Source organism: Acipenser ruthenus, chromosome 22, assembly GCF_902713425.1.
Source record: "Acipenser ruthenus chromosome 22, fAciRut3.2 maternal haplotype, whole genome shotgun sequence".
In the NCBI taxonomy this organism is placed as follows: domain Eukaryota; kingdom Metazoa; phylum Chordata; class Actinopteri; order Acipenseriformes; family Acipenseridae; genus Acipenser; species Acipenser ruthenus.
In genome coordinates, this window is record NC_081210.1 from 25,903,806 (window position 1) to 25,928,192 (window position 24,387).

At 35.5% G+C, this 24,387-nt stretch overlaps 1 protein-coding gene across 5 annotated transcripts; it reads right to left on the reverse strand.

Annotated features, from left to right (window-relative positions):
- Positions 1-7,077: 7,077 nt before the first annotated feature.
- Positions 7,078-22,888, reverse strand: LOC117431345 (D(1) dopamine receptor-like). Of its 5 annotated transcripts, XR_009308164.1 has the most exons (4): positions 19,843-22,888; positions 19,221-19,255; positions 16,929-16,984; positions 7,078-12,755 (listed from the first exon to the last, which is right to left on the reverse strand). XR_009308164.1 is itself a non-coding variant. In XM_058996250.1 (2 exons), the coding sequence occupies exons 1-2, from the start codon at positions 21,137-21,139 to the stop codon at positions 19,251-19,253; spliced, it is 1,302 nt and encodes a 433-aa protein (XP_058852233.1). In that variant the 5' UTR covers positions 21,140-22,888; the 3' UTR covers positions 18,082-19,250. The 5 variants fall into 5 exon arrangements, 2 of the variants coding, with proteins under 2 accessions (XP_058852233.1, XP_058852231.1); XR_009308162.1 differs by having other exon boundaries at positions 7,081-12,755; positions 19,221-22,887; XR_009308163.1 differs by lacking the exon at positions 16,929-16,984 and having other exon boundaries at positions 7,081-12,755; positions 19,221-22,887.
- Between the last annotated feature and the right edge of the window lie 1,499 nt (positions 22,889-24,387).

Below are 24,387 nucleotides of genomic sequence, written 5' to 3' on the forward strand. Positions count from 1 at the left end.
TATTTCTAACATTGGTTATTACAATTCCATCTATTTATAGCCAAGCACTTTCATTATAAGATTAATTAAGTTAATCTTCAAGAAACACTCCAGAAGCATGCTGTGTCTTGTGCAGTTCAGTGCTGAAGTGGTTTATCCTGTAGTTTCACGGTTGATATCTCATACATTATTTAATGTCAAAAGGGGTCTTTCTAACATCAAATGGCATGGGCCCCACAACAAGAGATTTGCATTTCCAGGCTGTACCGTTTACACCAGCAAATACTATTTTGAAGAACTATTTTTATAAATATTTGAACTTGATATGTAAACCAATCAGCCAGCTTAGGCCAAAAAGGTATAGGCTGGGTAATAACCAGCAATATTACACTTAATTTTTACAAAATGAACTTGGCATGTGAAAGGCTAAAGACATACATAGTAGTAGATAATGCTTTTTAAATGACTGCTGGAAAGCTCAATAATACAGTCCGTTCTACATTTCCTTTCAATGCGCACTGCAGTGCCATTTGGCACTTTTCCAGGGAAACGCAATGAAGGTTTATAATGAAACCAGTGCACAAAAGATGGACTTCACTGTCCATCAAACTTTTTTTTTTTTTTTTTTGTAACTGCTCCTGATGATTCTGTTGACTTGTTGCTGTTTTCATATTGATATCCCTCACGTGTTTAAACATATTACCATCTCGCCCCTTCAGGATCAACTGTTTCTTTCTAATAATTAAAAAAGAAAAATCAAAAGCCTTTAAAAGGGCTTCATTTCTGTTTGAAAATAAAGAACACAGATTTGTTTTGTGAATCAGGCTGCAGCAATCAACATATATTAAAGAAAGTGTAGTGCATGAAGACTGCCATATTTCTTGCTTATGACATTTCCTTGCTTTTTCTCTTTTTGTGTTTCAATAGAAAACCTATTATTATGGCAGACATTAAGAGGGAAATGGAAATTACCAACAGTTCCAATTATTCTAAATCAGAATCATTTATCTTGCCATTTAAACATCTCCCCATGTGCTGTTATGAATTAGGAGTTATAATTATATGGAGAGGTAATGTTAACCCTGCTAACAGTGTCACTGGACTATCCAGCACAGAGCAGGTGTGCTCAATTAAAAAAAAAATGAATTTTTTAACTAGACTTCTTCTTCTTCTTCTTCTTCTTCTTCTTTTTCTTCTTCTTCTTCTTCTTCTTCTTCTTGAACCATTAAAAACGATGTATATTAACAAAAAAGGTAACTTTATTATTATTATTATTATTATTATTATTATTATTATTATTATTATTATTATTATTATTATGAAAGAAAAACACAATATTTTAAGGAATGGATATTTCTTCCAAAGAAAACTGCAGTGTATATGATGCAAATGTTTGAAATTGTTCAACATTATATGGATTGCTTGGCAAGTGGGTCATCAGGTCACAAGGCTTTGCTAATCTGTCAGGTCAACAGTCTGGTACATTTTCTAGCTGTTTTGATAAGGAGTGTGGATCAATATTTATTTCCCTTTAGTACACACTCACACATCACTTTGTCCTACAATAAAATACAGTCTGTGTTTTTTGTGGACTAATCTTCAGTCTACAAAAGGGCTGTTCTACTAGGCTTAGGCGATATTGAAATGTCCACTTATCATTATGATAATCACGATTATATTAAATCATATTTTATCCCCCGTTAATTACGACGTTCCCTTTAGTACATGTTCAGATGTCACTTTGTCCTATCATGATAATAAGCATGATTATATTAAGTTCTTTCACTCACATGCCCTCTTTCATTATTCCAAAGTTTTTTTGTTTTTTTTTTAAAGACGCAATAGTGGGACTGAAGATAAGTAATTGTCTGATACCCAATGTGATTACATGGCACTTAACACCTCCCCACTGTCTCTTTATAGACAAAACCATTGCCTGGAGGAAGAGAGAAAAACAAAACAAGTGGTTTCAGTGGCGCTGATCCTTTTCAGCTTTAAAAGACTCACTAACTTATTTTTGCTCATAATATGAGTATTGATAATAATTGATGTAATAATAAATAATCAACAAATTATCAATAATATCACAATAAGTGGTCCAACGCTTTATTGTACCCCCATTAAATGTGCACAAACCTGTCAGAAAGTTAGTTGGGGCAAAGCAGTTTTAAACAGCAACATATTCTGCAAACCGTGCTGTGATTTTTACACAGAAATCTTATTATAATATAATATATTCGTAATAAGTGAGTGACAAGAACATAATATTGATGGCAAATAAAACAGAATAAAATGACAGGTGAGAACGCTTGCTATTCCATGTGCCAAATAGAAGCAAAACCCAATGATTTATTACTTTTGAATTGGTTTTCTGACGACTGGATCTGTGTTTGCTATAACCAAACAGCACATTGTATCGTACACAAAAAAGTCATTCCAATGTCTCTGACATTTACAAATGGTTATCCTCACAATAGCTCAAAAGCAAACACACATGTAATCCTGGATAAATGTGTATGAAAGTGAGCTGACATGAAACGTCTCGTCAAAATGTAGTGCACAGTGCAAAGAAAAGGCAGCATTTGAAGTTTACAAATAGAAATATAAGTACTGTAATAAACAAAATTAAGGGAAAAAAGATATGAGCATAATTTAGATAATTTATTTAACATCATGTAATAAAAAAAACTACAAAATTATATTTCAAAAGTCTACCGGAAGCCATAATAACAGTACAGTATTTCATGTTAGATTTCGAAATGTCACATTTTTCCATTTTTGTCAGTTTCTTCCTTAAGTATATGGAAAACTACAAAGCAGTATGTAATTCCGTATGTTAATGGAACATTATTCAGCAGGTTTCATTCGACTTTATGAAGCAAAATAAGTTCATTCTATAGAGTGATGCAAAACTTTTGCCCATAGCTGTACATCCTCATCATTTGTAAGGTCACATAATCAAAGTTTTAAAAGTCACAGTGTATACAGTTCTTGCTAGTTTGCCTCTATAGATGAACACAATTCCAGTCAGGTCCTTTGTTTGATTATTTGAATGTCCAGCAAGCTTTCTTCATTTGCGCCGGACTCTAATGTAATACTATTGACATTGTGATCAATACCTGCTAGTTCATTTTGGTTCCAGCTCAGAGGATCTGTACAAATGTTGTTTATTTAGTGACCCCACATTAACAAACTATGAGGTGGTTGAGATTATACAGTAGTCTTCTTATTGCAAGTTGTGAAGATCATCATTTAGTGTTTGAGTGTGCTGTATCTGTCGTTTTATCATATGCTTTTCATCAAAACATGTTTTAAATCTACAATACTGTTACATTTTAAATAACTTTAAAGATTAACTTGGTGTCAGTGTTGGTATATTGTTATTATCAAGTAGCCACTGCACTACTTTTTCTAAACTATCCCTCATGGTCTAATCTCTAGGATTTGGATCTGGTGTACTCCTCTACAGTAAATACCACAATGCCAGTTTTCTAGTCATCAATAATCCCAAAGCAAACTCTCAATGTTGTACAAGAAAGTAAGTAGTACTTTAAAAAAAAAAAAACATTGCATACTGATAGAATAATATTGCTTGAGTATATTGTGCATCTCGTATATGGAAATGTTAGCAGAATTATATACAGGTTATATACTAGGCTGAAGTTACCCAATAGCATTCTATATAGTCTTCTAAGGTGTTTTTGATGTGGTACCACATAAGTGACACACGTTATACTAAAGATCCAACATAAGAGCTCAGTGATGTTCGTTATACACAAGATGCACATTTGTTTATGATGTAAAGATGGGCTTTACTTTGTAAATAGCACATATTAAATACATTTCAGGTAATATTAATATGCCTAAATTGAGTACTATAAATAACGCTGATTTGGGTACCTGTGAACTGCATCAAAACACACAATTTCTTGTCTTTTTTCAGGTAAGCAGAGTTTTTAGGCAAACGGTACAGGCAAAACTTTGTAACTCTATAGAGCAACTATCTTAGCCAGACCTTCAGTCCTGTTGAACAGAGTGATTAAGTTCTTAGAACAATTGATTAAACTATTTCAATTAAAGTCTTCAGTTTGGAGCTACATTTTTATTTGTATTTAAACAAACAGAGCTTGAACTTGCTGCTGTTTGTTTTATTCATGGTCATTTTGGAAGCACAGGGAGGTTGTTAGGAAGTTAAAATACGTGCTTTATTTATGCATTTCTTTCTTTAGTTACCTCTTTAATAAAAACCTGCAGGGGTTTTATGTCTCTGCTGTAAATTCTGCTTCCATCACCTTCCATTTCAGTCAAATTCTAAAAATGGATTGCCGTTGCATAATATTGACCTATTTTGTCCTTCTGCCTACACTTGAGTTTTTCATAATGATCATTTTTGTTCAGGATTTTTTTTAGCTGGATGTTGCATTATAAATCCTCACAGAAGGCAATAATAAGTTCACCCTCTGGAATATATTTACTAAATCGTAAAAGAAATTGAGAGTTAAAATGCAGTGCAATTTGAGCTATTGCTTTATACGCATACAGTTGGATCTGATCCCAGTGCCTCATGGGTGCCTTGCAGCCATCATATCATAGTCTGCAAAGCATAAAATGTGCAGAAGATGACAATACTGACCTAAACCTAAACACGATTCCAGCAGCTGCACAGTGAATAGATATTGTAACAAAAAACACAAGGAAAAAAAACTGCAGTGTGGTTACACTATTGTAAAACTACTCATTTCAGCGGGTTTTAATTCAATCTCAGACAAGGACACAGCAGCTGGAGATTGGTTTGATTCATGTGGTTTTATTGATTTATAAACCGAAGACATAGCGGTCGGGTTTCAGGTGACGCTATTTTATGTTAAGGTCTAAAGTATGTCTTACCTTGCTTTAACATTATACACAAGTTTTACACACATGCCTTTAATCTTTATAGTACAAAAAACAAAAAGTCTCAGTTAAGTTGCATCCATTGACAGGTCTAGGACTCAAGTTTGGTGCGCCTAACTCATTTTAACAATTGCACATTTTAAAACATGCTTTCAGTGTGCGTTAAGAGGAGTGTTTGTGTAATTGGTTTGGTTTATTGTCCTTCTTCTTGGAGTTTTGAAGTTATGAGTGAAAGGATACAAAGGGTATACATTCTAATCCTGTGAACTGGAGAAAGTAATATAAATGATTGTAACTAATATGGAAAAATATATATTTTTACAATACAAGGATTTATATCTTACCTCAATCCATTACATCCCTGTTGTGCACCAGAGTTCGCCTCCTCCTCCCCAGCCTCCACCTCCAACTGCTTTTCGGCTTCGTCTTACAGGAGAGGGCACCTATCCTGTCCCCCTTCCCATGGCTTCCCTACAGTCAGCCTCTCCACTTATCTGCAAGCTAATTTGTGTGCAGGGGTACCTGGAAAGGCGAGGCCAAAGGCCAAAGAATGTAGTGTAAAAAATATGTATAATGTAGTCATGTTGTTGAGTCTAATCCAGTGAAACCAAGTCCAGTGTTCTGCCTGAGTCAGGTTTGGATGGCTCTCTGCAAGTTCATATTCACATAGTATTTTAGCATGTGTTGTGTGTCGCATACTGCTTGTTTTCAACATTTCTGAGAGGCATTACATTTGGCCTTCACGTTTAAATGTTGGTTACTGGATTGAAACAATTGTGTGATAATGATAGCACTGATGACCTAGTCAATCCATATTCTTCATCTTTTTCATTATCCCTTAACTCATTACAACGGCAAACAGTTCTGCCTTTGGTTCTAATGCACTGGAAACCCACTCTCAGTTCATGTCAAGCAGATGCTATACTTGTCTACCTCCAAACCCCTGCACTTCAAAGCTCAAATATTGGGCTGATATCAGCTTTCAGAGAATATTTTCTAGTAGATGTAACAGGGATTTTGTAAAAGGTATACAGCACTTTGAGAAATGGAGTTGGGATTTACAGACTTTATTATTGAGCTATACAACAGCACATTTCTTTAAATGTCAAATAATCCAAATCAAATGTTTTACTGGTATTGTTGACCTACCACACCATAAAATCACAATTCTCAAGACTGATATATTTTCAGTCTAAGGTCAATGAAAATACAATAGCAGTAGAAGAAAGCATCAAGTGTAGGATATTGGTTGTGTAATTTAACACAAATTGACTGGTATGTTTTAGTCTGTTGTTTTTTTTTTTCAAATGATTTAGCATCCTATATTTACATAGCAAATGGTATTTAAAATTATGAATCAACAGATTTAACTACAGATTTGCTTGACTGTATTCAATTTCCATTTTTATACAAAATAATGTTTTTTTTTTGTTTTTTTTAATTGAATATGCATCTTAATTGGAATCGTACACTTCCTCATAGACCGACATTATTTCTAAATCGTTTTCTTTTCATCTATTCAGTGTACTGTCACTGATTTCTAATAAAAAAATTAAAATGATAAACAATTCAGTCAGAGAGAGTTGATAGCATGCCACCTGATCCATCTGTCCCTCTCTCGAAATCGTTAGTCAGCAGAGGGATAGGTGGCACTGTGCATGAATTCACATCCTTTCAGATCTTAAACGCTCTGCACATTTATTCAACTTTGTGCTGCTACTGCCCTCACAATGTACTGGTATTACACTACAATACTGGTACTCCATACAAAATACTGCCAAACTAGTACTAAACTGTATCATTATTTTTAGTTTTTGTAAAGGGAGCCAACAAGCCCCCTAGTAATATTAGGTCTCTTTGAGGGCCATTTGTTATCCTTTTGGATGCTCTGAAAATATTCAGGAATTTGGTACATATCCATTGCTTGGTTTTGACAGAAGTCTGAAAAATTGCAGAACCAATTCTGTAAATCAATTAAAATAATAAAGGGGAAGACCAACTTCTACTGCCTTTTTATATAATTGGATTTAAGATAATTTTAATTCTGAAATGATCTAGGCTCATCAGCACATACTAGCTTGTATTAACATAGATATGACGACATTTTATCTGGACTTGACAGGTGAGGTAAGAATGTCTGAAAAAAAGATTGGTGAAGATTATTGAATAAATTCACTCACAACTTCATTAAACAGTGTTTTTTTTTGTTTTGTTTTGTTTTTGTTTTTTATAGCACTGGGTGCAATTTAACCCCCAAAGCACTTTTAAAAAAAAAAAACAAAAAAAAAAAAATTAATAATATGCAACAGACAATTCAATCCACAAAATAAAGAATACTTTTTTTTTTCCTAACCACAGTATAAAGTAATATATGCTTCAGTGTATATAATAAACATTTGACCTTATGTAAATGTAGGGCTCTGGTCAGTTAAGCCCTTTACATTTATGTGGTTGAATGAAATTGAAGTGTGTAATCATGCATACATTATGCAAATGAAGGACACTGTTACAAACTAATACTTTTAATTATTTTTTGTGTTTGATAAAAACAAGACCCACAATTCAATACATGAAAGCTAGTAACATATAACAAAACATAATGATATTTACCAAATCAGTTTACCATGATTACATTTTTTGTGGTCATTCAACTGTATTCTTAGTAACACATTAATAATATTAAGCTGAAAATACTTTTGTTGCTATATTATCTAGAGTACTGTTCAAATCGCTTGTCACTGAAAAGCCATTCTTTCATGTAAAAAAGAAAAAAAACGCACACACAGCAAAATCGCCAGCCATGCATTGCAATTCACATTGCTGCTTGACCTCCCACCAGAGGTATCCAATTCACCAATTTAAAATAATGTTTGGAGAAAGGCTGATTCTCATCCATTGTTAATGAGAGTTTGTATATTTTTTTCAGTGCTCTTGAACTGCAGAGCAAGTTAATGAAGTTATAGATTAGATCATGCATTATCACTGTCAGTACAAGCCATTCCTTTCAAATCAGGATCAGAAATGGTAGTTTCTTTCACAGAATGCAAGCGGCACTGCCATCATCTTTTCTTTTATATCTGTTTGACCTCTGTGAAAGGTGGAATACCCACTGCAATGGTATAAGGGTTTTAATATTTCTAGTTAAACAGTTTCTGATTTTCAGTTTTTCTTATGACGCCAAGCCCTATGGAATGTAAATGGGGCAATCACAAATTTTTGCGCTTATGTATGAACACATGTTGAACTAGGGAAAGCATTAGGTTAGATCCAAGTATAGTAATAATATTTTAGAATGAATCTCAAAAGGGTGGCTTTTGGGTATTATGAAATAAACATATTGTTTAATGGATGTAGACTCTGCATTTAAATGACAAATTAAAGCTAAATGTAGATTACAAATAAAGGCTGTATGTACAGTGATTCCTGCACTGGGCTCTGTGGCTGTGAAGATACCCAGCACCCATTGTCTCTGTTCCTTGTTTCTCTGGCAATCTGTGTTCCTCAGCCACCCACCAGAGTCGAGACTTGACAGCACAGAAAACACTTTAGTATTAAATCATGTGACTGAGAACTGCAGCTCTCCAAGGCAAAAGATTAGAAACATGCTTGCTTTCTGCCACAGTACTACCATTTTCTATAAAAGCCTGCAATTTTACCATTAAGGTGTTCTCTTGTCACCCCGTTTTCCAAATAAATGAACAAAGATAACATTTTCACAAAAAAGCTCCCCTCAGGTGGTTGTTCAGTGCTGGATATAAGGTTGCCTTATGCATATTTCCTGACAGGATTGGATTACAATAACACAGGGTTCCACCAAGTTCTGAAACAGACTGGCACAGCCAAGCTGCATATCAGTCCTTTGAAATGAAAACATGAAAATCCTTTTAATTAAAAAATGAAAATCCTTTCCCTCCCTGAGGAGTTTTTTTTTTTCAGCTGTGACTTTAAATTAGATTTGTGTAGCTCAGACGTTCTGTCTTTTCAAACTAAACAAACAAGACCTCTTCCTGCCTTCAGTGATAAACATTTGCTGGGTGAAAAAGAGGACATCAGCAACCTGCATTATGCCACAGAGCTATTTTTTTTCTTGTATCCTTTACTAAATAACTTTATGACTTTAAAATGCCTAAGAACAGTTTATAAATATAAAAATTATATGTATAAGTTATATGTTAAATATATACTGTATATAGTTCAAATTATTGTATTGTGTTTCACAGTATGTCTCAAAGCTTGTTATCAAAACTTAATAACCATGTAGCTGAGGTTCGGTTTACGCTATATGGTTCAGAATTAGAGAATATATATAGTGACATTTACTGCTCACTAGTGTTGCCGTTTGGGGTCTATGTTTTGTTGCGCATTGAATTGAAGAAAGTCAAGCAAAACAGAAATGTAGGGAGTTTAACAGAAGTGTCATTGTTAGATATGGGACAGGCTATTGTTACTGAACGAATTTCATGACACCTCCACGTACTGGTAAGCAATGTGGTTAAACTGAAAAGGTGCTGTGCATTTAGAGATCAGCAATTTGAATACGAAAATGCCCTAGTTGGTTAACGACCCTGCACACGTGAATACAAATACCAAACCCTTTGTGGTGTTGTTAAAAAAAAAAAGACATTTGAAAACCATATGTAGACCACAGGAGCTTGCAACAGAAAGTAAATGTCATGGTGTGTTCCACAATGCTTGAACAGATACTTAACTAAGCCCTTCAGTCAAATATCTTGTGTGCACAGAAAGACCATGCTGTCTCCCATCAAATTAATGTCTCAGATTGACCATTTAACATGGACTGGGGTTGAGGTGTGTATATTAATTTTACAGATCAAATTCTGCTAAACAAACAGAGACTGGAAGAGCTGACAGTTTAGAGGAGAGAAAAAAATAAGAACTGCATGACACACAGCCGATAATTCTGGAAGCATATAGCTGCCATGTAGAGCAAAAAATAAAGAAAAAATCTGCACATATTTTCAATCGGTTGGATTAAGAATTTTCTGTAAAATTACTTTTACTTTTCTGTAATGGTTGTCAGAATCTACTAATACAATATGCATTTAGTATCAGCTGTGAATTGAGGAACTTCGGTGATAGGGTAATCTTTATACAGTCTTTTTTATCTTAATAAATATTGTATTATAGGTTAGTGCAATGCAAATGCAGATTTGGGCATGGCGTTTGGGATTTGAATGCTTTATTAGTTCTGTTCATGACATACAGTTTTATCTGTGCTGGTCATCATTTGGTACCCTGAAATATACCGTGTGCAGTTTTAAAATGGAACACTGCCTTTTGCTATTGTATTGTATGATCACACAATTATTAAACACGCAATAGAGCTGAATTTAGAAATGCTAAAATAAATGACAATGACCTCACAATGAGCACATTTTGAAGAGGTAAGTCATATCATTCAGGATCTATTTTAAATGGTCAGGATATTAAAAGATTACTGGGAGCATGAAGTGCTAATACCATTTCAATCCACTAAAAAAAACGTTCCTCTAAGGCAAACATTGCAGGTTCAATGAACAGAACTCCCACGATTCTACAGAATAGAACCTGCACGATTCTACAGAATAGAACCAGCACGATTCTACAGAATAGAATCTGCACCATTCTACAGACTAGAACCCTAGAATGTACCAACAGTGATGCAGGGATGTAGTTATTTAGTTAGCTTGTTTGTTTAAATTGATGTTTTAATACAGTAGTTATACATTACAGATGGTACATGTATATTGGATGCATTTATTAGAGGAGGCTGTGTGGTCCAGTGGTAAAAGAAAGGAGCATGTAACCAGAAGGTCCCCGGTTCAAATCCCACCTCAGCCACTGACTCATTGTGTGACCCTGAGCAAGTCACTTAACCTCCTTGTGCTCCGTCTTTCGGGTGAGACGTAGTTGTAAGTGACTCTGCAGCTGATGCATAGTTCACACACCCTAGTCTCTGTAAGTCGCCTTGGATAAAGGCGTCTGCTAAATAAACAAATAATAATAATTTATTACATACAAATTCCATTCTAAATCATTAAAACAGGACCCTGCTTTCAGGTTTACGTATTGTATACACAAAGGGCCTCATTTACGAAAGGGCACTAAATGTAGCTGTAACCTGCACATTAAGTAGTGAGCCTAATGTGCACCATAAATCAAAATCTACTGTCCCGTTGTTTGGTCTAGTGTTTTATTTAACCACTCTATTATTTGTACCAATGTAATGAACTATAAAATAAAATCTAATACATTATAACATTCATCTACATTTATTCACACTTACCATAGCCATGGAAACTTTAATGCAAGTGATGCATCCATGATGCCAGATAGATTTTAGCACAGAAAAAAAGGTCTAAATAGTACGCCTATCAGTGGTTAAAGCCTGGTTTCCAAACAAACTAATTATCGCTCACTTTAAGGTGCACACTACAACTATTCCCCTTTAGTAAATACAGTGTGAATAAAGCTCATCTCATTATTCAGAGTGGGGTGCCTTATTTAAATACATTATCATGCATTACTATACACATTTACCATAGTGTGGTACAATAAAATCACTGGGAAAACCCATTGAGTTCAGCACCTGAGGTGGTATATTTTCATTTCTAATGGCAAAGTGAAACCATGGGATTTGCACTAAACTTGTGGTTGTCACTCAGTGTAAATGCTTAATCTGACACACAAGGTCATATACGCTTGTTTAAAGGTTTGTGCCTTCGGTTATGTCTTGATTTTATTTTTAATCTAGTGAATTTGAATGATGCCCAGCCTCAAGGCAGTGCTCTGGCGAAGCCAACGGGTCCCTATATGGAAATCCAATTTTCTAATTTGTTGTGTGTCCTTGTTGACTTCAGATTTAAAAGAAGCAGCTGATTTATGGACTATAAGATCAGCTATATAAAACACCGTACAGTTAGGGTGTTTAATATAATTACAAATGCATCAGGTATCTGACATTCAATTAGCAAATGAAGGTATTTTTTTCACACAATCTTATAAACATTAAAGGACAAAATGTAGTCAGACAGTCAAAACAGTCACTGATCAGGCTGTCACTGATGTAAGCAAACCTGTTGGTTGAATCTATTTCCAATCTTGATCATTATTATTATTTATTATTATTATCTGACAAAATACAATGGTTATACAATACAGTATATTTGTGTTTGTAAAGATTTGTAAATCACCCATAAGAATTAAGCATGCAATAGTGCTACATTTTTAAATAAAAGAAACTTTCAAATGACTTTCTTACTGTCTTTGTTTAGAATTTCTGAAAAATATGTGTAAATCACAAGGGAAGACAGATACATTGTAAGATGATTCATTTTCAAAACACACATTTGAATGATCCCATTGGCGGTGTTTAGACCCGCTGCTGTTTCGATCAGTTAAATAGCGCCTTTTACGAAAAGTCAAAACCACTTTAGTTAGGAAATGTATTAGGGCTTTGTACCTAGCAGTCTAACAGTAAATGATAAGGTACTGTAAGTGTGACTGCATGTGTTACTTCTCAAAATAGATTTGGAATGTGGTGAGTTAGCACCAGTGGCACTGGTTTACCCCAATCAATGTTTGATATTCATGTATAAATTATTCTATGATAGTCACAGGCATAAACAAAATAATGATATATCTATTTTTTTCACATGGCATTTATTACACTGCATGTAGTGGTTTAGTTGCAGTATAGTTACTATTTAACTCTGATAAGTGTGAGTTAGTATACAGTAATTACAGTTCATATAGAGGCACTAAAATGACTGTACAGTCCAGGATTTTGCCCTTATCTTCTACCAAGGCAGCTGTGACGAAGGAGGCTTCCAGTTGCGGGATGCGGTTTGCAAACAGCACAGCTGCACTGAACTGGAAACACACTGCATGGAAGGATTAATGAAATGAGAGTTAACAGACCTGCTTGACTAAGTGTTTGCTGCAGTGCACCACTTTCCTCTATATATAAAAAAAGAAATGTTACAAATCTAGTATTAAAGAATGCTTGTTCACATACAAGTACATTATGAGCGACTAAATTGTCGTTTCAAATGGGTCTTTGCTAGTTTTGTAGTGTAAGGCCCAAGCTTTGTTTATCAGTTTGAATAACATGCCAGTACAATGTAACCTAGAACGGTAAATATAGACATCTTCCAGGACCATCTCAAGTGGTCTTCACATACAGAGTATTTAACATGGGAAATAGATCCACAGGCTTGACTGAATTAGTCAAAAGAGCCAAATCTTTTTTTTTTAAGTCTGTTTCCCACACAACGAAAAGAAGTCAAGCCAGCCCTGGAGGAACAATCTTCTTATGGAGTGAGGGAGCAGTTCAGAAGATTTATCTTCCAAATACCAATCTGGGACAAAGCTACAGTAGCTCATTTTTTAAAATAATAGTGACAATAGAATTAGTCTACAGAAAATAACCATTTTGTATTGAATTATTCATTTTATATCTTCATTTTAAATATATCCAATTGCCCAATTAATCACCCACAGTGCACACCACATTACTCAAGATGAACAACAATCTGATTTAACTGTGATCCCTCAGGAATTCCTAATATGATACAGCCATCTGTAGCAGAGTGTCAGCTACCCAGTTTTTCATTGCAGCACTAGAGTTCTGACTGGTAAAGGTAGCTTTCCTTTTATCTTACACATGTATTAACAAATCCAGGGGGGGGCAGTATACATGCATAGAGTACCCCAGGGTTTAATTCACTCATATTGTTTCGATTACCATCAAATAATTATTAATGCACCATGTTATTGCATCAGATGTACGTACGGGCATGTCAGCAGTGATTGTGCTAAAGTATTTGCTGTGTGGCATTCTGCATACCGTAGTAAGAAATGAGGCCACTGCTGACAGTGACCCAATTCTGCATCCTGCTTGTACATACACTACTACACAGTAAACAAACAATGGCAATTACTAATTTATAACTCATGTTGCTGGGGACATTTTTATATATAGCATGCACTGTAACAACCAACTACAGTCTTAGAGAAGATGGTGACTTGTACAATTTTAAACCTTCACTGTAGCTTTCTTCATGATTTCCTCCCTGTCAGATTTAATCTTGTTATGTTATCTATAGGCAGCTTTTCCATTATGCACTGTTATCTGCTACGTCTTTTGCCAAGAGTATTCTGTGCTGTATCATGTTTTGCTATCAGCTTCTCCAGATATTACTCTTACTGTCAACATTGATTTGCTGGTTTACATTAACAGTTAGCAGCTGGTGAAGCAAACATTACCCCAATATGTAAATGGCTTCCTTTGATTTAAAATAACTCTGAGCAAAGAAAGAAGCATGGAAAAGACAAAGTCCCTTCCTTGTTACCTAATTTACTGGCTTGGATTTTGAAAAGATTTAATATTTACATGTTTGATGCTTTTTGTTTTGTTTTTGTTTTTGGTTATCACTTGCGCTTGCTCACAGACAGGAAGGTGAATATGGTAAATGGTTTAAGAAAAATATAAATATAAAAGTTTAGTGCAATATTGGTATAGCAAAGAATAGTAAAACACAATGACAACATTGCTGTATACAGAACTGGGGAGCGGCCGGGAGTTCTGCTTGGCTCATCAGTCCACAGCGTTTTTTAGGTGTATCCAGGAGCTGCAAAGATGGTACTGGAAACACAGTGCTTACCATGTTTACTACTCCAAAGTTAACCTTTTTCTCACATGGAAAGCAAGGATGGTTGGAAACAACTGCAGTAAACCATAGTGTAGCAAAGCATAGGTGTGTGAGGGAAGCAATTTAGACCCAATTATGTTGTGTTTAACTCTAGCTAAGCGCTTTCTTACACCACTTTGTTTGATAGCCAGATCATAGACAAGAACATGGTACTCATAAGGCTTGGACGATTACTAAACACACTGCCTGAGAAGTCATTCTTACCAAGTCCAGCTGCAGTACATTTCACAACATTATCCTTGTCTGTTTTTCTTAACCTTTGCAGCATTCAACCCTCTTATCTTAATAAAACAGCCATTCCAAATTTATCGGATTGTGTAACCCAATTAGGCACTGTGGTTAATAGTGCATTAAGAAAGGGTGTTTAGGTATGGATTAAGATGTTTAGCAATTACATTAGCAATTACAGTTCAGTGTTGTGATACCATAATTTATAATAATATAAATTATATATTATCCTGGCATAATTATCTGTGCACCTTCATGCAGCCAGATACATGACGTTAGTCAATGATGCATTTGTTAAAAAGTCGAATATCCTTCAAAATCTTATGCCAAAGCGCTTGAAAGATTAGAATAAAGTATTTTACTTTTTTGGAAATTGACCACGGGTGAGTTTAATGTGAAATATCTACAGCTGTTTGAGGGGTAGTAGATGAGTAGTGTCCTACTGTAGCTTTCACCGCCCCTGAAATAAAAAGTCTGTCGACAGTGAGTGTGAGAAGGGACACGTAAAATAGCAATGTCCCTTTATGGAAAGGTACACAAACTCTAGATTGTATAAACAGACAACTTAAAATAGAATACAGTAAAGATAATCATATGTACTACTACACAGTATGGCATAAGTGGAGGTATTTAGATCTTACACTGTTTATATTGAATAGGTTACAATGTTAGCATCAAATATTTCAAAGTTTTCTAAATTGCCAATATATTTGGCTCTAAGCAAGTACATTGATTAGATCAAATTCATGTCATAGAATTCCCCTTGATCCAAACCCCATTTGTTTGCAGTATGAAATAAAATCAGGATTTTTGTTCTTAGTTTTGTTCCATCTTCAGGCAAGATGTACTTCCATGAGTAATCCTTTAATAATTTAACTGGCCTGTTTGATTTTATATATATATATATATATATATATATATATATATATATATATATATATATATATATATATTTTTAATTATTATTTCATCTTAATGTAAACTGGACATTTAATTACCACAGATGACCCCAGAACAAATGATTAGACAAGTACATGACTGTGATTTCTGACCTGGTTGGTTTTCCTTCAGTTGCCTCATTATTGTCTTTTGACAGAAATCTGAAGTCGATTGCTGTTCCGAGGCTTTTTTATTAAATTGTCTTTGCCAATTAAGCAACTTAATAGAGAACATATAATACGCCACCCTTCAGCAAGCACTGTGAGACAGGGGGCCGGTGGGTAAGGTACCGTATACCGTATGTTAGGAACCCAAGATGAAATGTGGGCCCATCAGCTTATTTGTTGTGGAATGACTCCATCGGCTTGGGGTTAAGGAGAGGGTTTGACCATTTTATTTATCCACTATCATATTTCTACTTCTAAAATATCTATTGTACCTCACTCATATGATTATCTATCCAGGGATACCAAAGTACTCAGTACACAAGGAACCTAACAGGGGTTAATGGACAACAACTGTCCTCCCACCCATAAACACTCTGTATTCCTAGAATATGTATATTATTTCAGGGGACGACAGAACTTTTTAAAGAGCACTTGAAGGGTGAGTCTGAAGGCTTATACTATAAATCTTAACAGCAGTCAGAACACAAAGAATATATTATCACTTTATCAATAAAGCAGATCACGAGTCCTGCTAGCTTTACATTTCATATGAGACTCATGACTGCATACAGTAGTTTTAATCTCATCAATCTTTAACTTAGAACAGAATATATTCCACCATATTGTTAATCGCAAAGGACAGAGTGAGCCAGAAAAGGTCGCTAACAGAAACTGTTTTTAAAGCAGTGATGTGAATGTGTTTTTACTTGCGGTAATGTTATTCTGCCAAGCATATTTCCAGCCTGCAAGGTTCTCTTTTTGCAATTACCCCAAATAGCATGCTGCAATTAGTCTGTTTATTTTTTAAATTTTCCCTCACAACATGCCAAGAATTTGTTCTGGAGCAAAAACCATGTGAATCAGTCAGTCCGTTACTGTTGAACAAACGATTTCAAAGTGACGACATTCCCTCCAATTGGATTGATATTTGTGTTCTATTGTCGAACTTCATTGTGTGCATAAAAACAGACTTCATAAAACTGACAAGGTAAAGCTTTGTGGATGGTACCTTATTGCATATCTCCATCTCCATTCTGTCTTGTTTGAGCCATTGGCTTGGAGTTCCTGGAGAGACCAAGATATATTGAGCAATAAATGAATCAATAGATCTTCATGTTTATGTGTGGTATATGATACAAGGTCACTTTCCACTGCTGCTATGGTAAATCCCTTCACAAGATGAAAGATTAGAATAAATCTGTGTTTTACTGTCCATTACAATCATGAAAGCCCCCCTAAAGATGAATGGTCTGACCATTATTAGGCACCTATTGCAAAAAACACTTTTAGGCTACAGCACCCCCTATCAGCCATGTTGGCAGTGCTAGAATCTTGTTTTCCATTGCTTGGTGACTCCACCTGGCAGACTGATTTGCTCTATGAATTGTTTTAATACAGCAGCAAAACAAAGTTGACTTAGTGGTTCCAATTGGATGAGTGTTTTAGTTCTCAGCTACTCCCAAAGTTCCAGGTTTTTGTTTCAACCAGTTTTCTTTTATTTTTTTCTTTTTCATTGTATAGGAGTCCAGTAATGAGCATGGACTCCAGACAGCAATCCATTTTAGAAACACACTGTTTAAAGTATCAGATATTTAGTTCCAGGTTGAAACAAAAGCCTGTACAATTGGGAACAATGGTTGAAAACTACTTGCTTTGGTTATAGTGTTAACATCAGTTCCTTTTATAGAAGAGTTTAACTTTCAACGGTAGTTTATTAGTAAATATCTAGCCTTTCCACATTTTTGAAAATGCAATTCTACCTTATTAATAGTAATTTTCAATTCCTTCATTTTATTTTTGAAATGTTGAATGAACCTATCCAACATCATTGCAGATCTAATTTATATTGTTACCGATCACAGCGAGATCAGTTGTAAAATGTGTAACGGGCAGTGCTGTATGGATACACTGCCATTACGGATTCTGTCCAGTCCCTCGTCGGTGAGATAAGATGAGGTTAAAAGCTCAGAAACCCCGGACGCAGATGAGCCCGGCTCTTTGCATTGTAGTTTAGACACTCGCTTGCGGTGCGCAGGGTCGCCGGTGTGCGCCCACAGCCCCCACCTTGTTAACAATGCTTTCATGTTTCGAATTTGTGTTTTGTGAAAAGGCTTCCAAATAAGATTGAATGCAGAGATATACAATGAACATACATTTTTATTCTGTATATCTGATAAGGTCACAGACATTGTGTTACAAACTGTAAACTGGGTACGTAAGTCATAGTAACTGTGGATAAGCTTTCCCAGTGCTTACCTTTTTCCAATACATATACTTTAGGCATTTTATTAAAGCCATGATTGCTTCACAAGCCTACACTCCAAGACTGCACAACCTGCTACAAACATCGATGGAGCTTTTGACCCAGATGCAAAGCATTTGTGTTCACATCTACATTTTAACATCTACCAGTACTTTGTAAATATATGTAACAGCGAACAGCATGTGGTTGATTTTTGAGGTAGGGGTGCCAACTTGGGCCGTCAAGATTAGTCAGCTTAACCTTTCCACCTTTTAACTGTTAGAAACAACAACAGGTATTTCTGGTTAGCATTACAAAAGGTCATCCCCATAAGAATGAAATAATTCAAAACTGGTAAAAGCCACTCATAAAAGCAACCACAGTCCCCCCAACATTTTCTACTAGTCTTGACTTTAGGGATTTACATGCTCCTTTTATCGTCAGATAAATGGGGTTGCATTTTATTTTGGCAAATTCTGTTTTTCAGTACAGTCCTTTTAACAGATTGGATAATTATTACTCAGTTCTAGCAGGTATCTCATTTTACTTTATGGGCTCTTTTCACACGACTTTAAGGGCTATTTTAAGCAATGTTTTGTTGGGGACTGTTGTTTAAAAGGCAGTTTTGATTCATTAAATGTATATTGCCGATTGTGAAAAAGTGAGGGTGTATAAGTTCATTCTCATTTTTCAAATCGCAGTTTAACCATATTTTTATGAAGAATCTTTAAAAAACAGTCCAGAAAATGTAACTTAAAGAGTTATATATGTTAAACTTTGCTATATATGTTACACTTTGTATATTAATATTCTTCAAATGTTATTTTTTAATAGCTCTGTGGGGGGTGAGGGCTTATATGTCACATATTTAGGTATCTTTTTGGCCTTACAACAATAAAGTAGTTTATGCTTAACGAGAGAGGTTACGGTTAATTGACACTTATCATAAGCCCCTGTTGACATTTATAGAGTATCTGTAGCAAACAAGCAACTGTCATAACTGTTAAATCATCTGTAATAAAAATAGAAATAAATATAAAAATAAAGAGTAATACATACCACAATTCACTGCAAAATATCCCAATCCATTTAACCTAAAATAGGAAAAGTATTGAAAATATACTGTATATATTTAAAGCACTGTTTACCTAGCTAACATGAAGTTTGCTAATTTGCTACTTTTTTTTGACACCCCCATGTGTTATGAACCAGTAATTTCATTTTAAATATCTCAACACATGCAAGTTACATTTTACTTTTCTTTGTTGTTCATATTTTTGTATTGGTTATTTTATTATTATTATTATTATTATTATTATTATTATTATTATTATTATTATTATTATTATTATTATTATTATTGTACAAATGTAGAAAGTATTTTGCAGATTGTGTTTTTTTTTTTTCTGTCAGGATAAAGTGCCGTAGTTCTTTGAACATTCTGTGGACTCCAGAGTCTTTGTTAATAAAACAGGGTTTAATTAAGGACTTCAGTTAGGCTTTACTGCAACAGCTGCATTCAGGCTATTTTAATGTTCAAGTCATTTAAAGATAATGTCCCATGTTAATGTGTTGCGGTCTCACACGGCACTGTGTTGATTTTGCTCATGTTTTTGTTGTCCATTTTGAGTTATAGGGTTGATCTTTTCTAAAGAAACATCTATGTCACTGTCCAAGGTACCTGAAACAGCTGGAGACAATCTGTCCAGGGTCTTAATCCCAGAATCGTCCTCCTCTTTCCTTTCAGTTTTATCTTCCTGGCAAAGAATGGAGTGAGGGATCAGGTAGGTCACATTTTCTTCTTTAGGGATGAATCCTTTTGGTTGATAATGGAAAGACGATGCAGCTGCTCCATTGTTGTTAATGCTCACAGTCTCTATGACGTTGCTTGTGGGGCACAGCCTGTGGCATCCCAAGAGAACAGAGAAAGCCTTGCGAAAATCTGCATTAAAGGCATAGATGATAGGGTTCAGCGAAGAGTTAGCCCACCCAAACCAGACGAATACATCAAAGGTGGTGGAACTGATGCAAGGAAAGTCAGCATCTCCACTTGGCAAAGCGTGTTCACAAAAGGGCACCATGCAGTTCAGTATAAAAAAGGGCAACCAGCAGCACACAAAGACCCCCATTATAACCGACAGTGTTTTTAAAACTTTGGTTTCTCTTTTGAACGACATTTTAAATGAGCTTTCAGAGTCCATAGTGCTGCTGTGTCGATTCTTGGCATGTTCTGCAGCCCTCTCCAAGGCAGAGATCCGCCTGATTTGTTTCTGGGCAATTCTGTAAATCCGAGTATAGGTGACTAGCATGATTGCAACTGGTATGTAAAAGCTAATCAAAGAAGAAGAGATGGCATAGGTTCGGTTCAGGCTCGAGTCGCAGTTATCCATCAACGAACCTTCATAGCTGACATTGAATGCCGTAAAGCTGGTAGCTTGAGCCTTGTGCCAGTTCAGTTGCACTGGAATGAAAGAGATCAGCACTGACAAGGTCCATGCAACACTTATCATGATAAATGCCACTTTTGGGGTCATCTTTCTCTCGTATCTGAATGGGCTTGAGATAGCCCAATATCTGTCCACGCTGATAATACAAAGGTTTAAAATAGAGGCAGTGGAACACATTATATCAAAAGCCACCCAGACGTTACAGAAGGAACCAAAGGGCCAGAACCCAGCTATTTCTGTCACAGCTTTCCAAGGCATCACCAAAATTGCAACTAACAGATCAGAAACAGCCAGGGATATTACAAAGAAGTTAGTTACTTTAGACCTTAAGTGACGAAACTTAGTAACAGCAACACAGACCAATGTGTTTCCCAGTAGAGTCGTCAGTATCAAGAGTGACAGAAAGCAGCCAGTCAAAACTCGAACTGACGAGTCTTTCTTTGCAATATCACTATCATTAACTGCTGTGATGTTAAAACCCATCATTTCTCCTCCAAAAGCAGAAGTCATAACTCCCCTGATGCAATACATCTATTTACTGTGGAATAATGATCAAGGATCATGTTGAGCGGCATGCTGATACATCCTCTTCAGTGGGCAAAACAGCATGACTTGCAGCTAGTTTTTCTTTCCATAACTATTCCAATCCTAAATGAGCTCCGGTCAAGAAGCAAAAAGCCCAGCAAGACAATGTCTACATTGCTAAAGGAGCCGCTTTTATTTGGTGTATTTTCCGTCATCCAGTTGGATTTGTATAGGATCCAGTGCAGAATGTAAGCCAGTCTTCTCTACATATGGCCAAACCTACTTAATCAGCAAACAGTGGCTTAGGCAGTCATTAGCCTTATATATGATGTTACGGAAATAGACTATCGATCATATTTGCACTGCGTTTATCTGATTTGTTCTTGTTCATGACCGCTGAGGCGTGTCTGGGTTGATCAGTTTGACCGTGTTTATCTGCTCCTGTGATGCAGCCTGTCCCGTCTGAAGAGGCAGCCGTCTGTTTAAAAGCTGGACATGGTGTATTAGTTTCTGGGTCACTAATGGGAATCAATCCGTTTTCACTGAAAACCAAGAAACGTATTATTTAATTGTTTATTTATTTAAACCTGTAGTGCTTTTCATACTCGCCTACATTCATTCTCTCTTTCTCTTTCTCTCTCTCTCTCTCTTCACTCGCTCTCTTTTTAAACTGTGATTAATCTTTAACAATGCTCAGATTAGTCAGATGTCTTTTTTCTCTGGTAGGATAGTTCAATAAATAACACCGGCTGTGGCTGTTTTTCGTATAAATTGCACTTTTGATCACGGAGTTGTGTATTAAAATAATAACAAATGCATGCTTTTAGTTTCCCTTGTATTGGAAGAAAAAAAACAACAATACAATAACTAAAATGAGAAAGTGCATTATTGAATATGCGTGCGTGTACAGTGCTCCTGATCCTACAGAAATAATACCTTTTCGTCCTTTAACGCGTCCCGGCCTTTGACTTGGGCGGCACGATGTAACTCAGATGTAAATATTCTGGGAAATAACTAGAACAGTTTTCTTTAAGCCTATTTTCCATTCCATAGCTAGAAAGAAAACCGTCTTCTTCCATAAAATGCGTTGTCAATCCTTGTCACCAAATGCCACAATCAAGTTAGTGATGCAGAAGAAAGTCTAACAATATCATTTTCAAATATGTTTGTGTTTTCCCTTGTCTTTATTTGATTCCAGATGTAAAGTTCACAACTCTTACCTGCAGAGTTGTATTGAGATGTCACGTTTCAGTGGAGCGGTCTTCAGCTTGATTGGTATATTAAAATCCAGTCCTGGCTCTCAACATACCGATTTGAAGTTTGCATTTGTCTTGCACAGAAGGATTGGAGAACCCCACGAGAAGGAGGAAAGGCAGTGCAGTCGATTAAAGATATACTAGCAAATTAATTTAAATAAATACTACTACTACTACTACTACTACTACTACTACTACTACTACTACTACTACTACTACTACTACTACTACTAATAATAATAATAATAATAATAATATTAATAATAATAATAATAATAATAATAGTCATAAACTGAAATACATGTATTGTCAGCGAGTCAGCTCAAATGTCCCGGTTGCTTCCCAGTAGTAAAATAAATCCTAAAAAGCGCAAAACATCCGCACCACAGTACCAGAGCTCTTCTATCCAAGGGTGCACAGCGTATTTCTGTTCAATGCTCTCTCAGTTACATTACAGCAACGTCTGCCCGAGTAGTCTGCTGCCCCATTCACACTTCTATTCTGACGTCTCTTCAGAGTTTTTTTTTTTTTAAAAAAAAGGAATAGAAAGAAAAGGAAAGAATGGTAGTTTAGGATTAATGAGCTGCAGTATTCAGATAAAAGGCACGGTTAAAATAGGAACATAATAGAAACGACAGCACTGAATTTGAAGAAAAAAAATAGTGTTATGTATCTGCAGCAATGTCAATTTAAGTAGATGCTAAAGAATAAGAAGCTATACAAAAATAAAAAAAAATAAAAAAGCGGATGCATGTTTTTTTGTTTTGTGTTTTCCTCTGGAAAACAACATCTATAAAGTGCAATATATTTCTTTAAGTGATCTACTGTACCTAACAATGTAATGTACAATGGTGTTCATAGGATTCTAAACAAGCTGGTGTACCAGCAAAATATTTGATAAACGAGTACAATTAATGTTTTGCAATTGAAATACAAAACACAGAAGCATTACTTATAAATAACCTATTTCAATGAAGGATTATTTATATGTACACAAACTGCACCTGATTTTAGTTATTATCGCCATGGGTATAGTGTGGTTGAATGAGGCCATCTAATGGGCAATAATGAAATCTATGGAAACCAATGGAAACTCCAGCAATAGCATAGCAATGTAAGGACAATCATTTATTTCCTAAATGATTACTCATTTGAACAGGTTCATGAATGCTAATACTATTTTTATTTATGTTTTATTATTGTTTGTTTTAGTTTAGAGGGAAATATAGACATTTTAAGTTATAATATATATATATATATATATATATATATATATATATATATATATATATATATATATATATATACAGACGTGCTCAAATTTGTTGGTACCCCTCCACAAAAAACGAAGAATGCACAATTTTCTCTGACAAAAGTAATTGGCTTCCACCATTGTTTATTCCATATTTAATAGAAATCAGACTTTGCTTTTGATTTTTTATTCAACATAATATTGTAAATAAGAAAACAAATGAAAATGGCATGGACAAAAATGATGGGACCCCTAACCTAAATTTTGTTGCACAACCTTTAGAGGCAATCACTGCAATCAAATGTTTTCTGTAGCTCTCAATGAGACTTCTGCACCTGTTAACAGGTAGTTTGGCCCACTCTTCCTGAGCAAACTGCTCCAGCTGTCTCAGGTTTGATGGGTGCCTTCTCCAGACTGCAAGTTTCAGCTCTTTCCATAGATGTTCGATAGGATTCAGATCAGGACTCATAGAAGGCCACTTCAGAATAGTCCAATGTTTTGTTCTTATCCATTCTTGGGTGCTTTTAACTGTGTGTTTTGGGTCATTATCCTGTTGGAGGACCCATGACCTGCGACTGAGACAGAGCTTTCTGACACTGGGCAGTACGTTTCGCTCCAGAATGCCTTGATAGTCTTGAGATTTCATTGTGCCCTGCACAGATTCAAGGCACCCTGTGCCAGGCGCAGCAAAGCAGCCCCAAAACATAACCGAGCCTCCTCCATGTTTCACTGTAGGTATGGTGTTC